An 18,431-nucleotide genomic window follows, 5' to 3' on the forward strand; every position below is an offset into this window, starting at 1 on the left:
TGGGGTTCCTCCATTCGTCTGGACTTGTTTTTATGTCCCCTTGAGGAGTTTTGTGTGTTTTGGTTAGGAGAGGTTAAGAGCTGCTTCTTACTCTGCCACCATCTTAACCTGGATCCTCCTATTTTATCAGTCTTTTGACTTTATTTTATTTGTTCTTGTTGTCTTGAGAGATCATTGGTTTCTAAATGTTTGATTCTAGCCTTTAAGTACTGGTTTTCGGCTATAATCTTTTGGTTTTCCTTTTCAATCTGGTCATTTTTGCTCTTCAGTGGGCTTGTCTCACTTTCCAATTGCGAAATTCTGCCTTTTAAACTGTTATTTTCTTGCCAGATTTCTTCCATCTTCCTCAGCATTTCATTTTTTAAGTCTTCAATAGCTTGTGACCAGCTTTCATTTTTTTGGGGAGGTTTGGATTTTTGTTTTTCCTCCTGTTGTCTGGATTTTCTCTGTGTAGAAGTTGTCCAGTGCTCCAGAGTTTCTCTTGATAGTCTTTTTCTTCTGGACTTCCCTATTGCTTGCCATCGTTAGTCCCACCCCTTTTCAGCTTTGTCTTCACACTCGGGGTCTGCCTACGCCTTGGGGGCTCCCGTCTCCTTGTCCTCCGGGTCAGGCCTCCTGGTAGTCCCCGGTCTGCCCCTCTGCCCGAGGATCCTTCAGCAGTCTTTGGGGCTGCTTCCACAGCCGTGCTCTGGTCTGCACCGTGTCCTCACTGGAGGTCCAAGCCTGGGCTGGAGATCATTATTCAAGCCTAGGGCACTGCCTTTGCCTGTGCAGATGCTCTTAGGGCGCTGCCTTCACCCACACAGAAGCTAGGGAAAGTCTGTGGGCTGAAGATCTTTATTCGCACCTGAGGCGATGCTTTCCCAGCACTTGGGAAAGACTGTGTTTTAGAGGCCTTTGTCCCGGCCAGAGGAGGTGCCTTCACCCATGTGGATGCTCAGGGAAAGTCGGTGAAGTGCCCCCCCCTCCCCCAGCTACTTGGGGTCCCTCATCTTGCAGCACACAGGTACAAGCTCCGGGGCTGCCAGTGATTATCTGGTTGCCCCAGTCCTGTTTTCACTCTTGTGCGTTGGCGTTGTGCGAGGTGTGGGGGGTGGGGGAGGGGCTTCTTCCTCTCGCGTTTTAGTGAGAGCTGTTTCACCCCTTCATAGTGTGGAAATGCCCCGATTCTGCATACCTTCAATGCTGCGCCCTGTTGTGGGGTTCCTTTGTTCCTCTGGACTCGTTTTTATTTCCCCTTGAGGAGTCCTGTGTGCTTCGGTCAGGAGAGATCGAGCAGCTGCTCCTTACTCTGCCGCCATCTTAACTGGAACTCCCCATTGTGGTTTTGACATATCACGGGTTGGCAGAAGAATTTAGATGGCAATTTTGGGGAGTTTTGTGGAAGCCAGATAACATGCAAAGGTCAGGAGATGACACAGAAAGTTTAGAAATTCAGGAATGCATACTTAGCCCAAAATGAACAGTAAGGTACTATAAACACCCCCATAAAGGAAAAACAAAAAAAATTCAAACTTCTTTCATACAAAGAGAGGGCCAAAATTTTTTACATATATTTTCTAGATTGAGGTGGTGCAGAACCCCAAACCCCAGGGATTTGGAAGGGATAACTATTTGTTTTCATGTTTTCTCCCCCATTAGACTGTAAGTTTCTTGAGGGCAGGAATTCTCTTTTGCTTTTTTGTATCCTCACTGCTTAGTACATGGCCTGGCACATAATAGGTGTTAATAAATGCCTATTGATTGATTAAAACACTCCATCTTTCCAATTCTGTCCATTTTCACTGCTTTTTCTGATGCCTTGAATTTTCTCCCACCTCATCTCTGCCTCCTGGCTTCCTTTAAGTCTCAGATAAAATTCCACCTTCTGCAAGAAGTCTTTCTCAGTCTCCTTAGAGGCTAATAATGCCTTCTCTTTGAGATTACCACTAATTTGTCTTGTATCTTATTTGTACATAATTGTTTGATAGATGGTGCTTTATTTATGTCTGAGAGGGAAAAAAGTTGAAGCTCCCTACTAGTCAAGTTTTACTTTTTTTCCTCCTATAATTCATTAAACTTTTCCCTTAAAAATTGGGATGTTCCATAATTTGGTACAATATGGGTTGATTATTAATACTTCACTGGCTATGGAATCTTTGAGCAAAATGGAGTTTCTCTGTTTATCTCTTTTAATTAGGTATATTTTTGCTGTTCCATTGTCTGAGATCATATTTACTACCTCATCTTTTCCCTTAGCCTACAGAATATGTCTAGGCACCCCCTAACACACAGTCTAATGGGGTTTGCAACCTAAAAATGACTACATCCAAACAAGGTGAGGAAGTGGAAGCATAGTCTACTCTTTTTAGGAGTTGTGCAGTGGAGAAGTGGGAGATGATAGCTAAAGAGAATGGCTGAGCAGAGGAGAACATCCATCTCCTGGTTTCCCTCAAATTCCAGCTAGTGGAATTACATGGTAATTATTTTATATGTTTCCATTCTCCTGTCCCCAAATAAGATTGTAAACTCCATGGTCTTTATGTCCTCGGTGCTTAGCATATAAATTAATCTGAAATCTATTTTTTTTTTTAGTCCTCTGTTCTAAATACCCCATTCCTCACTTCCTCTAATTTTGACCTGGTACTAGAAAAAGGGGCAGCTGAGTGGCTCAGTGGATTGAGAGCCAGGCCTAGAGACTGGAGGTCCTAGGTTCAAGTCCGGCTTCGGACACTTCCAGCTGTGTGACCTTGGGCAAGTCACTTGACCCCTACCGCCCACCCTTACCACTCCTGGGCCAAGGACGGTCCCTAGCCCAGATGAAAAAAGGAGGAGGGTTGAGCGTGGGGCTAGCAACCCCACCCTGTAAAAACTACATCTGCTAAAGAAACTGCAACCTAAAGTAGGGGCAGCTGGGCTAGCTCAGTGGATTGAGAGCCAGGCCTAGAGATGAAAAGGTCCTAGGTTCAAGTCCGGGCTCAAACACTTCCCAGCTGGGTGACCCTGAGCGACTATGTGTCCCATTGCCTACTGGTTGTAGCCCTATGCTCCTTGAATGGAGTCCCAGGATAAAAAAAAAAAAATAAAAAAAAAATAAAATAAAAAAAAAAAAAAACTAGAAAAAGAGACAACATGGTAGAGTAGATATAAGAGTTCTAAGCCTCGAGTTAGGAAGTTTGGGGTTCAAATCCCACTTCTGACACTTTCTGTTTGGCCATGGGTAAGTGATTTAATTTTTCAAGACTCAGACAATTCTCCAAGGCTGGCTGTAATCTTACCTTTGATGAAAGACTAAGGCTGTCTGGGGTTGGGAGAGAAAACTCTATGTATATACAATGTACATCTTGCATGTGTATGCCAAACTCATGAGGAGGGCATATATGTGGGGAATTGGAGTTCTGGGTTTCTCTGGTACGGAAGCACCCCTTACTGCTGTTAGTCTGCAGCTTACAGTGTTGAGATACCCGCAAGTCTGGGGGGTCAGATGTCTAGCTTGCCCACAGGGTGCCTGCATCCAGGATGGCTCTCCATCCCTGCCATCTCTCATCTCAGATACGTATACACATGTTGGTTTTATAGGTCCGTTACTGGATTGGCAGAATTTGTATCATGTTTGTTTAGAGAAACTTTCACTCCTCTTATAAGACATTGGGGAGCAATGGATGAATTCTCTCTTGATTCAAACCCCACCCAAGGAATTGTGCCATCTCAGCACACGAGTTGTAGTCTGACTAAGCTTTGGAACCATATGCAGCTCACAGAAGGAAAAGCTGAGCCGTATTCAAAAGATTTATTGCACCAAATGCCACAGAGAACTAGATCAAAATGATACACTTAAAGCAGTAAGAAAAAATTTCCACACAGTTGACATTGGTACCTAGTCGACCGATCAAAAAATAAGATCCTTTCAGTCTGTCACAAAAGAGATGCAATAATAGCAAAATCCAGAATTTTCTCCTGTTTGATTTGCATAACCAGTGAAGCTTCAGTATGTCACATTCTCTCTTCCAAGATGCATGGTTCACTGTTAAAAGCAACATTCAGCAAGTTGGAGTAGGTGCAGGAGTTCCGATCCAAGGGAAATTTACACAGTGGGTTTTGTTTGTTTTTCAGTAAGACCCAAATGTACATCTTTAATTAGAGTTCAGGTATAGACTTTCCATGCTAGTAGTAGTGGAAAATATCCATGGGGGAGAAATACTCTCAAAAATACAGGTTAGTGGCAAAAACTACACATTTAAAAGAACTTCGGGGTTCCTTCCTATTGGTTGTTTTCACAGACACTGGCTAGCCCAGGTGACTAGATTGAAAAGCTAGAGACTATACATTTTATAAAATCTCAGTATTTCATTAGAAGAGTCCAAACAGCAGCTGAATCACGTTGAATGCAGTAGGGATCTCCTCCCTCCAAAAAGGTTAGGTTTGAAAAATATGGGGTTGTAAAAGTCAGTAATGTGTAAACAGCAGTTTCATGGGATGTGAAAAGATTACAATCACTTTCATTAAAAAACAGCACACTTCAGAAAAATGGATTGCAGCCTGTACAAAAAGCTATTATAACACTGATAAAAGAAGAAAACGCTTTGGGAATTTTGCAGATATTCAGCTACATGGTTTTTTTTCATTTCACTGTCAGTTTTAAACACACAGTTCCCTTACATTCATATTAATTACCAATTTATTAAAAAATAAAACTGACACATGCTCTAAGAGGTCCATCACCACGACATTTACACACACCGTCTGCTCGGTCATGCCACACTAACTTGCCTGGGAAGCAAGATGCTACAAAAGTTACACTCAACAGGTAAGACTTACAAAGTTGAAGAAGCCCTAAAGGTGGAATCCTGTCAACTGAGGTAGTTTTTTTTTTTTTTTTTGAAATGGGGATGGGAGAGAGCAAGGGCTCTCCTGAGTCTTCAGATTAGTTAGAATAAAGCCATTGGCTTAAAAAAAAAAACTATTTCAATACAAGGTCACACGTTTCTGTTGTGGTTTAGAAAGAAGTTGAATAAGACCAAAGAAAGTGTGAGTGTTTCTTAATGCGGTATTTTAAAATAGCAGCAGTAACATTCTAGGTCTGTTTGTTGGAGGCAACTGTTGTGAGGAATATGGACTGACTGGAATCCTGAGTGCGATGGAGACAAAACACCCATATAAAATCCACCTATGGTTTTAGCGCAGACATTTTACCAAAAGCTTATGTAATTTGGAGCTTAAAAATAAATTAAGAAGGTAAATAAACCTGCTCAAACCAAAGAGGAGAGGGTAGCACTGAAACCTTTGGTGGCAGAAAAGATGGGAGGCCCATTTAATGCCCGATTCCATTAAATGGGCTTCTATTTCAGAAAGCCACCCACAATATCCACACTGTAATTACACTGGTTAGTGTCTACTGGGTAAGGTATTTTATCTGGACCCTGGAAGTTGGGGATTTACACAAAACAAGAAAATGAGACTGGAAGACAAAGATGAACGGACAGAACTTAGGGCAGAAAGAAGCATTAGCTTGACTTATTTCCAAGAGGTCAAATCAGGGGACCTGCACTTTTTCCTCACCTAAACGCTAGCAAGCAGAAGTCATGGTCTTATGAAGTGCTTAAAAAGACAAAGCTTGAATTCTCTCCTCAGGAACTACAGAGGTGTAAGAAGAAAAGAATCACACTGAGTGGAGATGAGAAATACAGAAATAAGTCATAATGAGCTGGTAAACATTTCACGTCTCAGGGAAAGAATGGAAGATACTATACAAAAGCAAGCAGTTGCCCATCCCTAAGAAGTAACTCCCTCCCCACAACTCTCTCCATGTCTACTGCTGGCATCGCTCTTTTTAAAAAGAGAGTGAACGTGTCTCCATAAAAGAATAAACCAAAGCCTGGCTCACTGACAATGTGCCAGACAGGCAGCCGGAGATCAGAAATAAGGCTCTTAATTGTTCTTTTTTTTTTTTTTTTTAACTCATCTTGGCTCCAAACTAGATGTTACTGGATTGCTGTTAGAAGGAATGGAAAGAATAGGAAATTATGCAGCGCACAGAAACTAGGCCCATCTTCTGCTAGCAAGATGTCTAGCTGCACTGTAGCCTGGGAGCAGGAGGAAGGTGAATGGACGCTTTTCCCATTGTGACTAAAATAATTACTTGCGGTGCTCAATGCTTTAAAAAAATGCCCCTTTTCATCCTGGGTTTCTGATTTTTCTCATATGATACTTGGTGGGCAGTAAACTAAGCAAGATGTCCTTTTAAAAAAAATGTCAACACAAAGTATAGTTATTTGAAACCCAACAAAGAAATGAGTAAGATTTAAGAACAAGGAATTTTATATGGAGGTATTTGATAGGTGGAGGAATTTCAGAACCAAATAACCAAAGGTTCTTGTGGGGTGGGAAGAGCAGAGCAGGATGTTAGAGATGGGAAGGCACAGACATGATAGTGCAAAAACTTGGTAGGATTACAATAGGATGTTTGCAAATATTCAAACATTACTTTCCCCCAGTCACTTTAAGGTCTCATTTCACCAAAAGCCAGCTGTCTCATTTAAAATGTAAAGAGAGACACTTCTAAATGTTACAAGGAAGAAAGTGATTTGGGCTGGAAGAATTTACCACCCCCCAATCCTCCCTGAGCTCCCAGCAATTACTTGGGTGAATGGCCTCTCTTTAAAAAGGCAGTTGAAAACGCTAATGTACCAGGTTTTGACATAAGGTTAGTAGACTATGAACTTGCTCGCTCGCTGCTGAGGACATCTTGATAACGTTACTGTGTTGGATCTGTTCTTAGGTTTTATGAACCAATGTGCCCAGGCCATTGCAAATCAGAGCCAGGTTTGCATCTGAAACATCACCTCCCAGAAGAAATTAAAGCAACGACTAGTCCCAAGAAACCCCATTGTCCCCACAGGCGTCCTTATTTGTTTTCATTATCAAACGGGTGACAGTTGGAGCTATCAGAGCTGAAGGCAATGAAAACGTGGCTTTCCTCTTGCCTTGTAGGAAAAAAAGGGGAGAAAGACAATTGTGGCAGCCAATCCTTCCAGCGTCTCGTAATGGACCCGACGTGCCTTCCCCAGCTCAGCCAGTGTCTCTCGGCTGGAGAATGCTTGGCTGTAGGAATGCTCTATACACTGGGCGACTCCCTCCTCCAAAGTCAGAGAGGAGAACCAGCTAGTCTAGCTGGTCCATCTCTCTCTCCAAGTGACACAAGCTAGTTCATACTGAAAGTCTAGCATTTGCTGTAGTGTTTGTTTTGCCTTTTTGCATGGTTTTTTTTTAAAGGTCACCTTCTCCTCCTGTTGATTCATAGGTGACTAAAGTGTTAGAGAAGAACCTGAATGCCATGAAGTCATGTAAACCAAAGTCTTCTAAAGAAAGGTCCACTTCCAAACCAAACGGGCAGTGAGGGAAAGCCTGTCTTTAGGATTAGGCTGTTGGCTTGCCTCTGCCTTTCTCCTCCCGTTGAACATCTCTGCCTCTGTTGTTGGGTTTTTCTTGTCCAGAGAAGGACAGTCTGGAGCTTAGCTTATAAGAGTATTTGAGCGACGTAAGGAGAGTGAGTGCTAGCAATAGCAGTCAGCAGAGGCAGGTCATTTGACTCGATCCTGAAAATTTAAAAAGAAAAAAAAAAACACTTAAGACAGAGGACAAAGAAAGCATTCTGCTATAGAAGGAGATGTCATCCGAAAGCATTCAGCGGCTTGGAAAAATGGTTTGTGGAATAAGAAGTAAAATAATGCAGGAGGATAGAAATATTCAGGCATTAAAACAAACACTATCCAGAACACTGCTCTCTGTTTGCAAAGGGAAGCTCCTGCATGCTTGTATGAACATTTGTACAGCTAGGTCCCAATTAGATGAATCCCCTTAAGTCATTATTCAAATTCCCACTGTGTATTTACATTGGGCTGGAACTAATGGCCATATTTTACATAATTAAAACTTCAAATTGTGAGAATTTGAATACATGCAAATAAGTGTATAGATATTTTCTCATGTGCTTGCACCTAAACCCAGAAACTTCTTTATTTCTCATTCCCTATTTCTGTCACCTCTCCTTGCCCTCCTCGGTTCATCTTCTCTTTCAATGGTTCTACCAAATTTAAAATGTGGTTTATTTGATGACATCTTATTAATCTAAATTAAAACAAACAAAAAAAAATCACACCTTCCTTTCTCTCATCAGTAGCCTTAATCATATTACTGATTTTATGTTCTAATAGATTTAGGACCAAGACAGACAGAAGAAAGGGGCAACAGTTCCTTTAGAAATTTCAGAGTCGAGTAATGTAGTCAACTTGGTCTTTGAGTGCATAAGAATTATTCTCAGGTCAAATGATGCCAAGAGACACCTGACTGAAGGAACTTCCCCTATCTTCTAATGGATAAGACCTTGCCCACTCATCTGGCAGGTGATTGGAGATACAATGTGGTCTTGGGTCAAAGGCTGCCAAAAATCTAGGAACTTACTCAGCCTCTAAAACTGGCCAGAGACTTGTCAGAGACTGTAGACTCCCAGAAAGTAGAAGTAGTTTCATTCTCTGTATTTGTATCACCATTCTCTAGCACTGTGGCTGGAACACACCACCTGGCCCCGTGACTTCACAATGAACTCATGGGTGAGGAAACATCCTCTGTGACTTAGAGCGATGGTGAAATGACTTGCTCAGGATCACATAGTTATAGCACTGTGTCAGCCAGGTCTGGAACTCCTGGCATCCTAGCCTTGGGGCCTGTTCTCTAACCATTACATCACCCTGCCTTTAATAAGTTATTAATAAATGCTTATCGGTTGATTCGGTGTGTCCCAGCAACCTGATTCTTCAGCCAAGACCCAAGGATAAAAAAATAGCGAGCTATCATCACCCCAGAGAGCTCTCCATCCATCTCTCAGAAACCATACTGGCAGCTGCCATGAGAGAGGGGGCAAAAAAATTATTCTGAGCTTTTCCTGTGTTGTTGGAGAGAGAACCAAGCAGGAATAAAGATCTCTGATTAGCTGGCCCCCAAGCACTGTGCAGGTGAAGGCCAAACAGAAAGAGGTGCTCCGAATCACTCTGAGCACTTCTCCCTCCATGCCAGGAGTGAGGGGAACACCTCCACAGCCACAGAAGGTGCATAGCTGGAAAGAGGAAAATGCAAGGAAAGAGAGAAGTATAATTTGGGAGAGAAGGATGCCAAGAGAGACGAAGAGTTTCTCAGGGGAAGGAAAGTCAAACACCTCAAAAGTAGGAATTATTTTTTGAAAATGAAATGTGTGAGAAAAATGTATGAGGAAATAGTGAGATAAAACAAACTCAGGGTAACAGCTTTATCTCTCTGGGGCACACACTGGACCAGTCACTGTTTCTGGACAGAGGATGAAATGATTGGCAAGAGTGCCTGAAGTTAAGAGATCAAGTTCTTTTAAATGTCCAGGCACAGCCTCCCCATTCACAAAACCACCACCACCACCCCTACCCGGGGGGGGGGGGGAGGGGTTAGCACGATGGGAAGCTTCCATTCCTTGGGAGGACGACAGGAGAGGGACCACTGCCTGGAAGCGGCTCCAGCTCCCAAGGAGGCAGAATGTTCAGAGTAGCGGCTGGCAAAGCCTGAGCTGGCCCAAATGGAGGCCATCCCAAAACTTCAGACTATTCCCCAGATGAGATCTCTTTGAAAAGAAAAGATAATTCATAATTTAATGAATCTGGTCTACATTCAGAAGTGTCTTTATTTGGACATGAATGAAGGGAAAGGGCACGAAGGGTGATGCAACCTACAGGAAATACTAATGCCAATTCTAGATTGCTCTCAGGTTTTAAAGAAGCCCAACAGGAGGGGCGGGGGCCTGCAAGTGGCCTAGGCTCGGCCCAGTCCGGCATGTGGGAAGCAGGCAGTGATGGAGTGACTGAACACCGAGTCCCGTCCCCCTCCCCCTGCCCTCCCCAAGGAAGAAGCTGTAAACACAAGCTGCTGCTCCCAGGCGACAGCTTGTGCTGAGATGCGTCCAGAAATTACTCCACATGGGCAGACTGAGTGGGAGTCGTTCCTGCCTGTTCCATCATGCCGGTGTGCCAGGGAGGAGAGACAAGACGTGGATCCCTAACACTCCCCGCCCTCCTCACCCCCAGGGCCTGCCCCTGTGCCCCGGCCAAGAGAACAAGTTTTTAGGAAGCTGTGTCAGGGCAAGAAGCCTCAGCTCATACCTGAGAGTGTGGGAGCCCCAGGAAGAAGCCCAGGGCTTGGTCCTTGGGAAGCGGCACTGCTTTGTTCTTTGTGTCGGAATCATCCTGGTGCCTGCCACCAAGGTCACACAGGACTGGATGGGTGACAGAACCCACACAATCCTGCCACCAGGATAAGGATCTTTGGGGCTCCAATCCCACTTCTGACACTTATTATTCAAGTGACCTTGGCCAAGTCACTGAACTTCCCAGAGCCCCATCCCCTCCATCTGTAAAATGGGGGGTTAGACTCAAAAAGAGCCCAAGATCCAGGTCTAGATCTTTGAACCAAAAAGCCCTCTGACCTTCTTGAGACTCCGTGTTCCTGCCTACAAGATCCTTGGAAGACAGAGAGGGCTGTGGGAAGGGTTCTCTGCACACGTGCATGCATGCCCTGCCGAAGCCGTCACGAGTACACAGCGTCGTGGTCACTTACCCCAGGACGACGCCTAGTTCCTTCACATGAACTCTTGTGTGTCCTCGAAGATACTCGGAGAGCATTTTGCTTTTGAGATACATCTCCTGTAACCTGTCCTCAAGATGCATTATGCACTGTGGAACCAAAATGATAACAAGGATGAGGGTCCTGTGCCAGATCTTGGCCCACATTCCATAAGGGTGCCGAGTCAGGCCCGCTAAAGAATTATTACGACCAGAACTGCAGACAACAAACTGTGGCTTCTTTCCTATCTTTCTTAAACAAAATGTCTCAACCCAACTGGATTCTAAGCACAGTCTTATAGGAGCAACATGAGCTCCTATTCTAAAAGATTCTCCCTGATAGCTGGGAAATGTTTTCCCACAGTAATGTTAGGTGCACTCATGTTGTGGTAGGGGTTGAATTTTAACCAGATTTTAAATAATGATTAAGAAGAGCCAGGCAGCTATTTTCAGGAAGCCACCATCCTGGGAATTAGAGCCAACTTTATTTTTTCCTCTTATTTTAAAGAACATCAACCATCTGTGTCCTTCACCAAAGGCAAGTTTTTCTGCTTTTGGCACAGGGATTTAAGCATCCTCAGCAAAGAACCTGAAGACTTTGGCAAGGATGGACAGGCAGACGGTGGGCAAGAACACACTGTGACATGTCATGGGCAAAGAATTCTGAAGGAGAAGCAGCTATAAAGGAAGTCATTAAAGAAATGCCCCAAAGTAAAGAAAGATGGGCTCATTGAGGAATGAGAGGAGGGATAGCCAATGGGCAGCAAGTCCCTACTGTCAGGAAGAGGAAAGGTAGAACCCTAGTACATCGGGAGAACATGGTCATTGGTAGCTTAGGTTGGATAGGCATAGATGGATGGCAACCTACCCTGCTGGGAGGGAATGCCAATGCCACTGAGATCACACATACACTGGAGTACTAGAGTAAATGTTCCCATCAGCAATTATTCCTGTGACTTTCATGGTAATGTGTGTAATTAATACTTATGTTTGAAAATGCTAATCTTCCCCAGCTGGGGTAATTAAGCACTCTAGAATGGATGTAAAGATTTCCCTCCATTTGTTGAAGACTGATTAGATGGATGAAACTGTTTCCTAGTAATCGATGTGTGATGGTAATCATTCTTGTAAGATTTGGTTAACTCTCCCACTTTCAAAAGACCTGGGAACCTGTTTCTCAGCTGTCCTGGTACAAAGTTTGTTTGCTAATGCCACCTCAAACAAAACAAATTCCTAAATGAGCCTTGTCCCACCCCCGCCCCCAAATATATATGTCACAGTCTGCTCTCTGAATGTCAGGAAATGGGGCTGCACATTTCCTCATGAGTCTTCTGAAATTGTAGGTGGCTGTGGTATTGATTTGAGTTCAAGTCTTTCAAAGTTGTCTTTACAATAGTGTTTTTATTATGTAAATTGTTCTCCTGGTGCTGCTCACTTCAGTCCATATCAGTTCATAGAAGTCATTCCAGGCTTCTCTGAAACCATCTCCATTATCATTTCTCTTAGCACAAGACTATTCCATGGCCTTTATATTTTTATTCAGCTCTTCCCCAACTGACAGACACCCCATCAGTTCCCAATTCTCTGATGCCACAATAAATAGCCACTTTTTATATTTTTGCACATTTCGGTCCTTTTCCCCTCCTTCTTTTATCTTTTTGGGGCAAGGCCCTCATAAAGTATTCCTGGTACAAAAGGCATATTATTAGCTTTTTGGGCATAGTTTCAAATTGCTTTCCAAAATAGCCAGACCAGTTCACATATCCACTAATAGTGTATTAGTGTCCCTATTTTACCACAGCTCGTTCCACCATTTATCATTTTACCTTTTATGCCATCTTAGCCAATCTGATGATGGGTGTGAGATAGAAGCCCAAAGCTGTTTTAATTTAAATTTCTCCAATTAGTGAGTTAGGGCATTTTTTCCATCTCTTGGTCATTTCTCAACTGAGGAATGGCTTTTATAAATTTGACTCAGTCCTCTACATATCTTAAAAGTGAGATGTTTATCAGAAAAACTCACTGCAAAGATTTTTCACATTGCTTTTATTTACACGAAAATTTAAAAAATTTTATGTAATTCAAATTGATCATTTTACCTCATATGAACCTATCTTTTATATGGTCATGAACTCTTCCCTTATTGAAAGATCTCACAAGCATTTGCTTCCTTGATCTTATAATTTGTCTTTTTTTCCTTTTTTTTCTAATTTCTTTATGATATCACCCTTTAAAACATCTATGACTTGTTCTCATTTTGGAGCTTGTTTCAGTACATGGCATAAAATATTGGTCTATACCTAATTCCAGCCAGAATCAATTCCAGTTTTCTAAGAATTTTCCTTGAATAGTTTTTCAAGAACTAGGCTAACGTGCTTATTTGCTTCTGCATATTGTGTATCTAAACTGTTCCACTGGTCAACTTCTCCATATCTAAGTCGGTCTGGTATTGCTTTTCTTTATTTTTATATTCTTGATCTTTTGCTCCAGCACATGAATTTTATTATTTTTTTCTCATTGTATGATGTAATCTTTTGATAGTATGATTATTATTATGGGATCCATTAAGTAAATTAATCTGGGTGGTATTGTCATTTTTATTATATTGGCTCAGTTTACATAGAAGTAATTAATATTTCTCTACTTTAAATGTCTTTATTTGTATGAAGAGTGATTTGTAATTATGTTTGTATATCCGTGTGTCTTAGCAGATAGCTTCTCAAGTATTTTGTACTCTCTATAATTATTTTAAATAGAATTTCTCCCATCTCATCTCTTCTGATGAATTTTGTTGGCAATATAAAAAAATGCTGATGATTTATTTGTGCAACTTTGCTGAGTCTGCCAATCACAGGAATTCAGTTTTTTGGTTGATTCTTAAGGGTTCTCAAAGTAAATTATCTGTAAAAATCACAATTTTGTTTCCTATTTGCCTATGTGTATTCCTTTGATTTCTTTTTCTTATATTGTTGCTACAGCTAGTCTTTCTATCACTATACTGAATAGAAACGGAATCCTAACCTTTTAAAAACCAATTTTAATACTAGGCAAGAGAAAAGGAGTCACTACAGTTACTCAGTAAATTCTGAAAAACTGAACTGAAGCATAAGTGCTGGAAAATTTCAGGATCAGGTTTCTGCATCAGGAGAGATGTTTCTGTTTGTTTTTAGACACACTTTCAAACACAGAAAGAAAGACTAAGGTGGCACTAACCTAATACTTTGATTCAGTATTCCATAGCAGCCAAAGATTAACATTTGAACCACCTTAGTAAACACAGTTCCTTTCCCTGCATCTACAGCCAGGGAGGAAGGGGCTTTTGCAATTTCTGTCGTGCCCTATTTTTGAAGTATAATTAAAATAGCTGCTATTTCCCCTTCTTCTTTTCTCCCTCAAGGGTTTAGCAACTCCTTAATTACATGTACTTCATTCAAATAATTAACTTTTAAAACAATGCTTTAAGCTGCAGAAGAACATTTTCTCTGGATCCCTAGTCATAAAATTGGCTCCTCAAAGGTGAATTAAACTATTGAATGGCTATCCATACTTTCTATCTGAATGTATTAAGCTGAATTTCCTATTTGTTGCCTACATAACAAAGTCTCCTAGTAATCATACCTACGCAAGGAGAATTACATTTTGTAGGATTTTTTTTTAAATAAGAAATATAAAACTGGGCTTGGAAAAAAATGTATTTAAAGCTTTGTATACTTTCTTTCCCTCACAGATTCAAAAAACCAATAGTGTACAAACCGAAGCTGTTTCTGGAAAAGAAAGTGCCAAGAAAACATAGCTGATGAAGTTACAATGTGTAATCTGGACAGAGGGCCTCAATCTCAAAATGTACAAGTAACTGTCTAGCTGAGAAGATGCTTTCATCCAAAGACTGTTAGGTTGAGTAATTCTGAGTGTCAATAAAATGACTTTTTCAAAAAAACTGTTAAGGAAAAGTCCCTTGAAATGAACTAGAGAAGATAATTCTGCTTTCTAGGACAAATTCTTCCACAAAAGAAGGACTTCCGTTTTCTAGAGAGCACCGCAAGAGAGGGAGGGAGAGGCAGTGTAAGCTTAAAAATTAATATACAATATCTCCAAGTATTATATTTAATAAGATTTATTAATATTAACTTGAAATAAAGGAAAATAAAAAGCTAGGGTAAAGAGGGGACTAACTCAGCTGCAGTTGGGAGAGAAGAGAGAAAAAAGCGGGGTTACCACCAACTTATAAACAATACATAAGGACACTACATAGATGAAAGGAAAAGGATTCCGGGAGACGAAGTTCAAGGGTTCAAGATTTCTAATTACACAGCAGAAAAAACCTGATTAGGGGTAGCAGGACCAGATTTGATCCTGTTGCTACCTGTGTGACTAAGGCAATCCAGCAAAGCATTTATTTAATGTCTCAATATGTCAGGCCCTGGGGAAGTGAAGGAACATGAAAACAAGTCTCTGTGCCTTCAAGGGATGTAAATTCTCCAGGGAGAGATGAGGTGAGGTGTGAGAATAGAGCATGCAAACAAATACATTTCTATTCCAGAATTTGAGGGGGAGAGAGCATTAAGAACTAAGGAAAGGAGGAGCTTCCTGTGAGAGATGAATAAGCTGGACATTCTAAAAAGCAGAAGTGTCACTTAGCCTTCATTTGAGAAGAAGGAAGTTAGGAAAGATGGCCAGTAAGGGCCCTTTGTAGCTCTAAATCGAGAATCCTATGAATTAAGCATTTGGTGCAGGATTCATGGGAGTAGTACCACTACATGTGGCTGGAGTCATAGAATTGGAACACAAGACTAGCTGGATGGAATTTAAGACAAGCTCAAGTTGGAGAGAGTTCTTCCTCTTTTCTGTGTCATGACTCCCGCTGGCAGTGTAGGGGAGGCAGGACTTATTAGGTGGTTATTATGGATACTATTTGGGGTGGGGTCTAAAGAGACACCATTGTTCTACCAGATGTCCTACAAGCCCAGCAAAGGAAACAGACCCACACTTCTTCTCAATTTGTCTGTTTTTGTCCAAGATGGTGCCCTCCCCAGGTGTGCAATTTGGCACCGTCCTCAACTCCTTGTTTGAGTCTTCCAAGTAACGCCCCTCCTCGATCCAACTCTCACACAGCTGCCAAAGGAATTGTCCCAAAATGTAGGCTCTCACCACATCACTCTCCTACTTTAATTCTAATGGATCCCTATTGCCTCTAGGACGAAAGAGAACCTCCCTCTGGGACAGTGAGGTGGCACAGTGGGAAGGAGGTCCATCTAGTTCAACCTTGCCACTTCATAGATTAGAAAGCTGAGGCTCAGAGATGTTCATCGATTTGCTTGAGGTCACAGAAATAACTAGTTCTTGAGACAGGATTAGAACTCAGGTCCTTTTCTAATGCACCATATAGTCTTTTAATTGCAGTTTAGGATTTTTAAACATTCCATATGTTGAGTTTGTTTCTAAATAAAAATGCCCAAATGGCTGCCCTGAGATCTTCTGAAATGGATGAGCAGTGAACGCTTCATGCCTTTGTACTACGTACTCATTTTCAAACTGTGGCAGGTCCATGAACAAGACAGACCTGTGCCACCCTAGAGTCGGACCTAGTGGAAGAGGGGAACCTTCTATTTCCTTTTTGTTTTTCTTTCCTCCTTTCCTTACCTTTAGTGGATATCTTTTTAAAAAAGTTTTCATATTCCTAGCATGACACCTTCAACACTGAAGAGTTATCATTCCAAAAATATCTTCCTTAAACTGGCTCACATGGGGACTTTGTGGTACTTCCTACACTCATTTACTGCTTTATTAAAACAACAGATCTATGTAAAATCTCCTCTGGCCCCAACAACATTCTTCCCCCCATCCCAGTGGGGGACACTCACAAAGTCAGCAGGAAGGCGGAGCTTATACAGCTGTAAAATGGACTGTAGCAAGCTGGACACCTGACTTGACACCAAGACCTCTTGGCCCAGCTTCCCACCGTCTGTGGCTTTCCTCTGGCTCGTAGCTACCTGGACGCTCCATCTATCCGTGTCTGCGATGATACAGATGGCTTCTGCTATGGGCTCGTCGAGCACAGGATGCTGGAAAGAGAAAACAAAACAGAAAGAGAAAAAAAAAATCCTTGGATGGCTGTTTCAGAAAAGGATGGAGGAGGCAGGATAGCTTCACATTTCCCAGGGCCAGGGAGAAAATCCTGCAACAATTCCCAAAGAACAACTGACACGGCTCTGTGTGCCCTGCACTGAGTAGGTGCTAGTGTTGGTTGAAGGAAGTGAAAAGCGAAATGCTTCCCCATCAGAAGAGCCCTTACTGGTGTCGCCTGGGTACTTCATATCTGCCAACATGGGTAACCAAGTGAAGTCACCAAAAGGAGGGAGGCGATCTGTCCAATGTTATTTTTGTATCTTTAAACCCTTTAAACTCTTGTCTTTTAATATTACTCATCTTAGAATCAATGCTGCATGTTGGTTCTAAAACAGAAGAGTGGTAAGGGCTAGGCAATGGGGGTTAAGTGACTTGCCCAAGGTCACATAGCTAGGAAGCTTCTGAGGCCAGATTTGAACCCAGGACCTCCTGTCTCTAGGTCTTTTCTATTCAACACGTCACCTCAGGACAATACTGTAAATGTCAAGTTAAAGTGATGACTGAATATTTCTGCCCTGTAAGAAGGCAGCTAGGTGGCATAGTCAATAGAACACTAAGCTTATGGTCAGGAAGACCCCATATCAAATTTGATCTCAAACACTTACTAGCTATGTTACCCATGAGTCACTTAACTTGTTTGCCTCAATTTCCTTGACTGTAAAATGTGGATAAATAACATCACCTCAAAAAGTTGTGGTCATTATTTTTAAAGTCCTTAGCACAGTAACTGGCACCTAGTAAGTACTTAATAAACACTTGTTTCCTTCCTTCCTAATATCCTGGAAACTGGACAGACAGAATCTTACTAACATTTTTATGGTAGTTTAAAATGTGCAAAGTCTCAAATACATTTTTTTCAGTTAAGTCTCACAATGGCTCAGTGAGGTGGGCACTAGAGGTATATTAGCCTCATTTTGCAGATAAGTGAGTACATAAGGTATGTTTTAGGCCTAAGCCCATGCATCTTACTCCTCTATTTCTCTCACATCTTCCCAGGCCCCACAGAGTTGTGGAATGACAGCAGGTACAGAATAAATATCTATCTGACTGCCTGAAGGATAGACAAGGGTGGGAAGGCCATGGAACAAAGGAAAAGCAGCTGAATAAGAGAGGAAGATAATGAACAAGTGGGAGCCCAGGCAGAAGCTATACAGTGGAGAGTCCTATAAGCAAGGGCTGTCACTCCCTTGTACCAAGATCTCTGGCTGCCTGACAGGCTGGATTTTAAGATAAACACACATTCAGGGCTCACATTTCTTGTGAAGTTTGCAGGTTTCTGTGTCTCTGAGGGGAAAAAAACCAACTCTATTATTGTGGGGTGCTCTCAACTTAAAAGACTGCTCTCATGACCAAAAACATTGAGGTGGTACCCAGGGCAGGAAATGTGAAAAGAACCAGAGAAGACTTCCACTGGCCTCCTCAAGAAGATGCAGGGCAAGATGTGGAAAAGAATGAGATGGGACAAAGTGGGTGCAAGTGAGGAAAGTACTAGCCTGGGAGTCACACCACCTCTCAAGCCCCAGCTCCCTTATCTGTAATGAAAATGGTTGAAGCAAATGATCTCTAAGGTCCCTTCTGACAGGGACTAGAGAAGTATTTGTTGAAAGAAAGAAAGAAAGGAAGGAAGGAAGGAAGGAAGGAAGGAAGGAAGGAAGGAAGGAAGGAAGGAAGGAAGGAAGAAAGGAAGGA

At 42.0% G+C, this 18,431-nt stretch overlaps 2 protein-coding genes across 3 annotated transcripts in view; one reads left to right on the top strand and one right to left on the bottom strand.

Moving 5' to 3' along the window:
* Nucleotides 1-7,375, top strand: part of C6H4orf45 (chromosome 6 C4orf45 homolog) — a 171,777-nt gene extending 164,402 nt beyond the window's left edge. The window contains exon 6 of the mRNA XM_044681688.1: nucleotides 7,280-7,375. Within this exon, the coding sequence (XP_044537623.1) occupies nucleotides 7,280-7,375 (96 nt within the window). The remainder of the gene's footprint in view (nucleotides 1-7,279) is intronic.
* FNIP2 (folliculin interacting protein 2) overlaps nucleotides 3,755-18,431 on the bottom strand; it is a 145,520-nt gene continuing 130,843 nt past the window's right edge. For both annotated transcript variants that reach the window (XM_044680702.1, XM_044680701.1), the window contains 3 exons: nucleotides 16,478-16,678; nucleotides 10,612-10,727; nucleotides 3,755-7,574 (listed from right to left, as the gene is read on the bottom strand). In XM_044680702.1, coding sequence (XP_044536637.1) covers nucleotides 7,496-7,574; nucleotides 10,612-10,727; nucleotides 16,478-16,678 — 396 coding nt within the window. In that variant the 3' untranslated portion in view covers nucleotides 3,755-7,495. The remainder of the gene's footprint in view (nucleotides 7,575-10,611; nucleotides 10,728-16,477; nucleotides 16,679-18,431) is intronic.

This window comes from Gracilinanus agilis, chromosome 6 (assembly GCF_016433145.1).
Source record: "Gracilinanus agilis isolate LMUSP501 chromosome 6, AgileGrace, whole genome shotgun sequence".
Lineage (NCBI taxonomy): Eukaryota > Metazoa > Chordata > Mammalia > Didelphimorphia > Didelphidae > Gracilinanus > Gracilinanus agilis.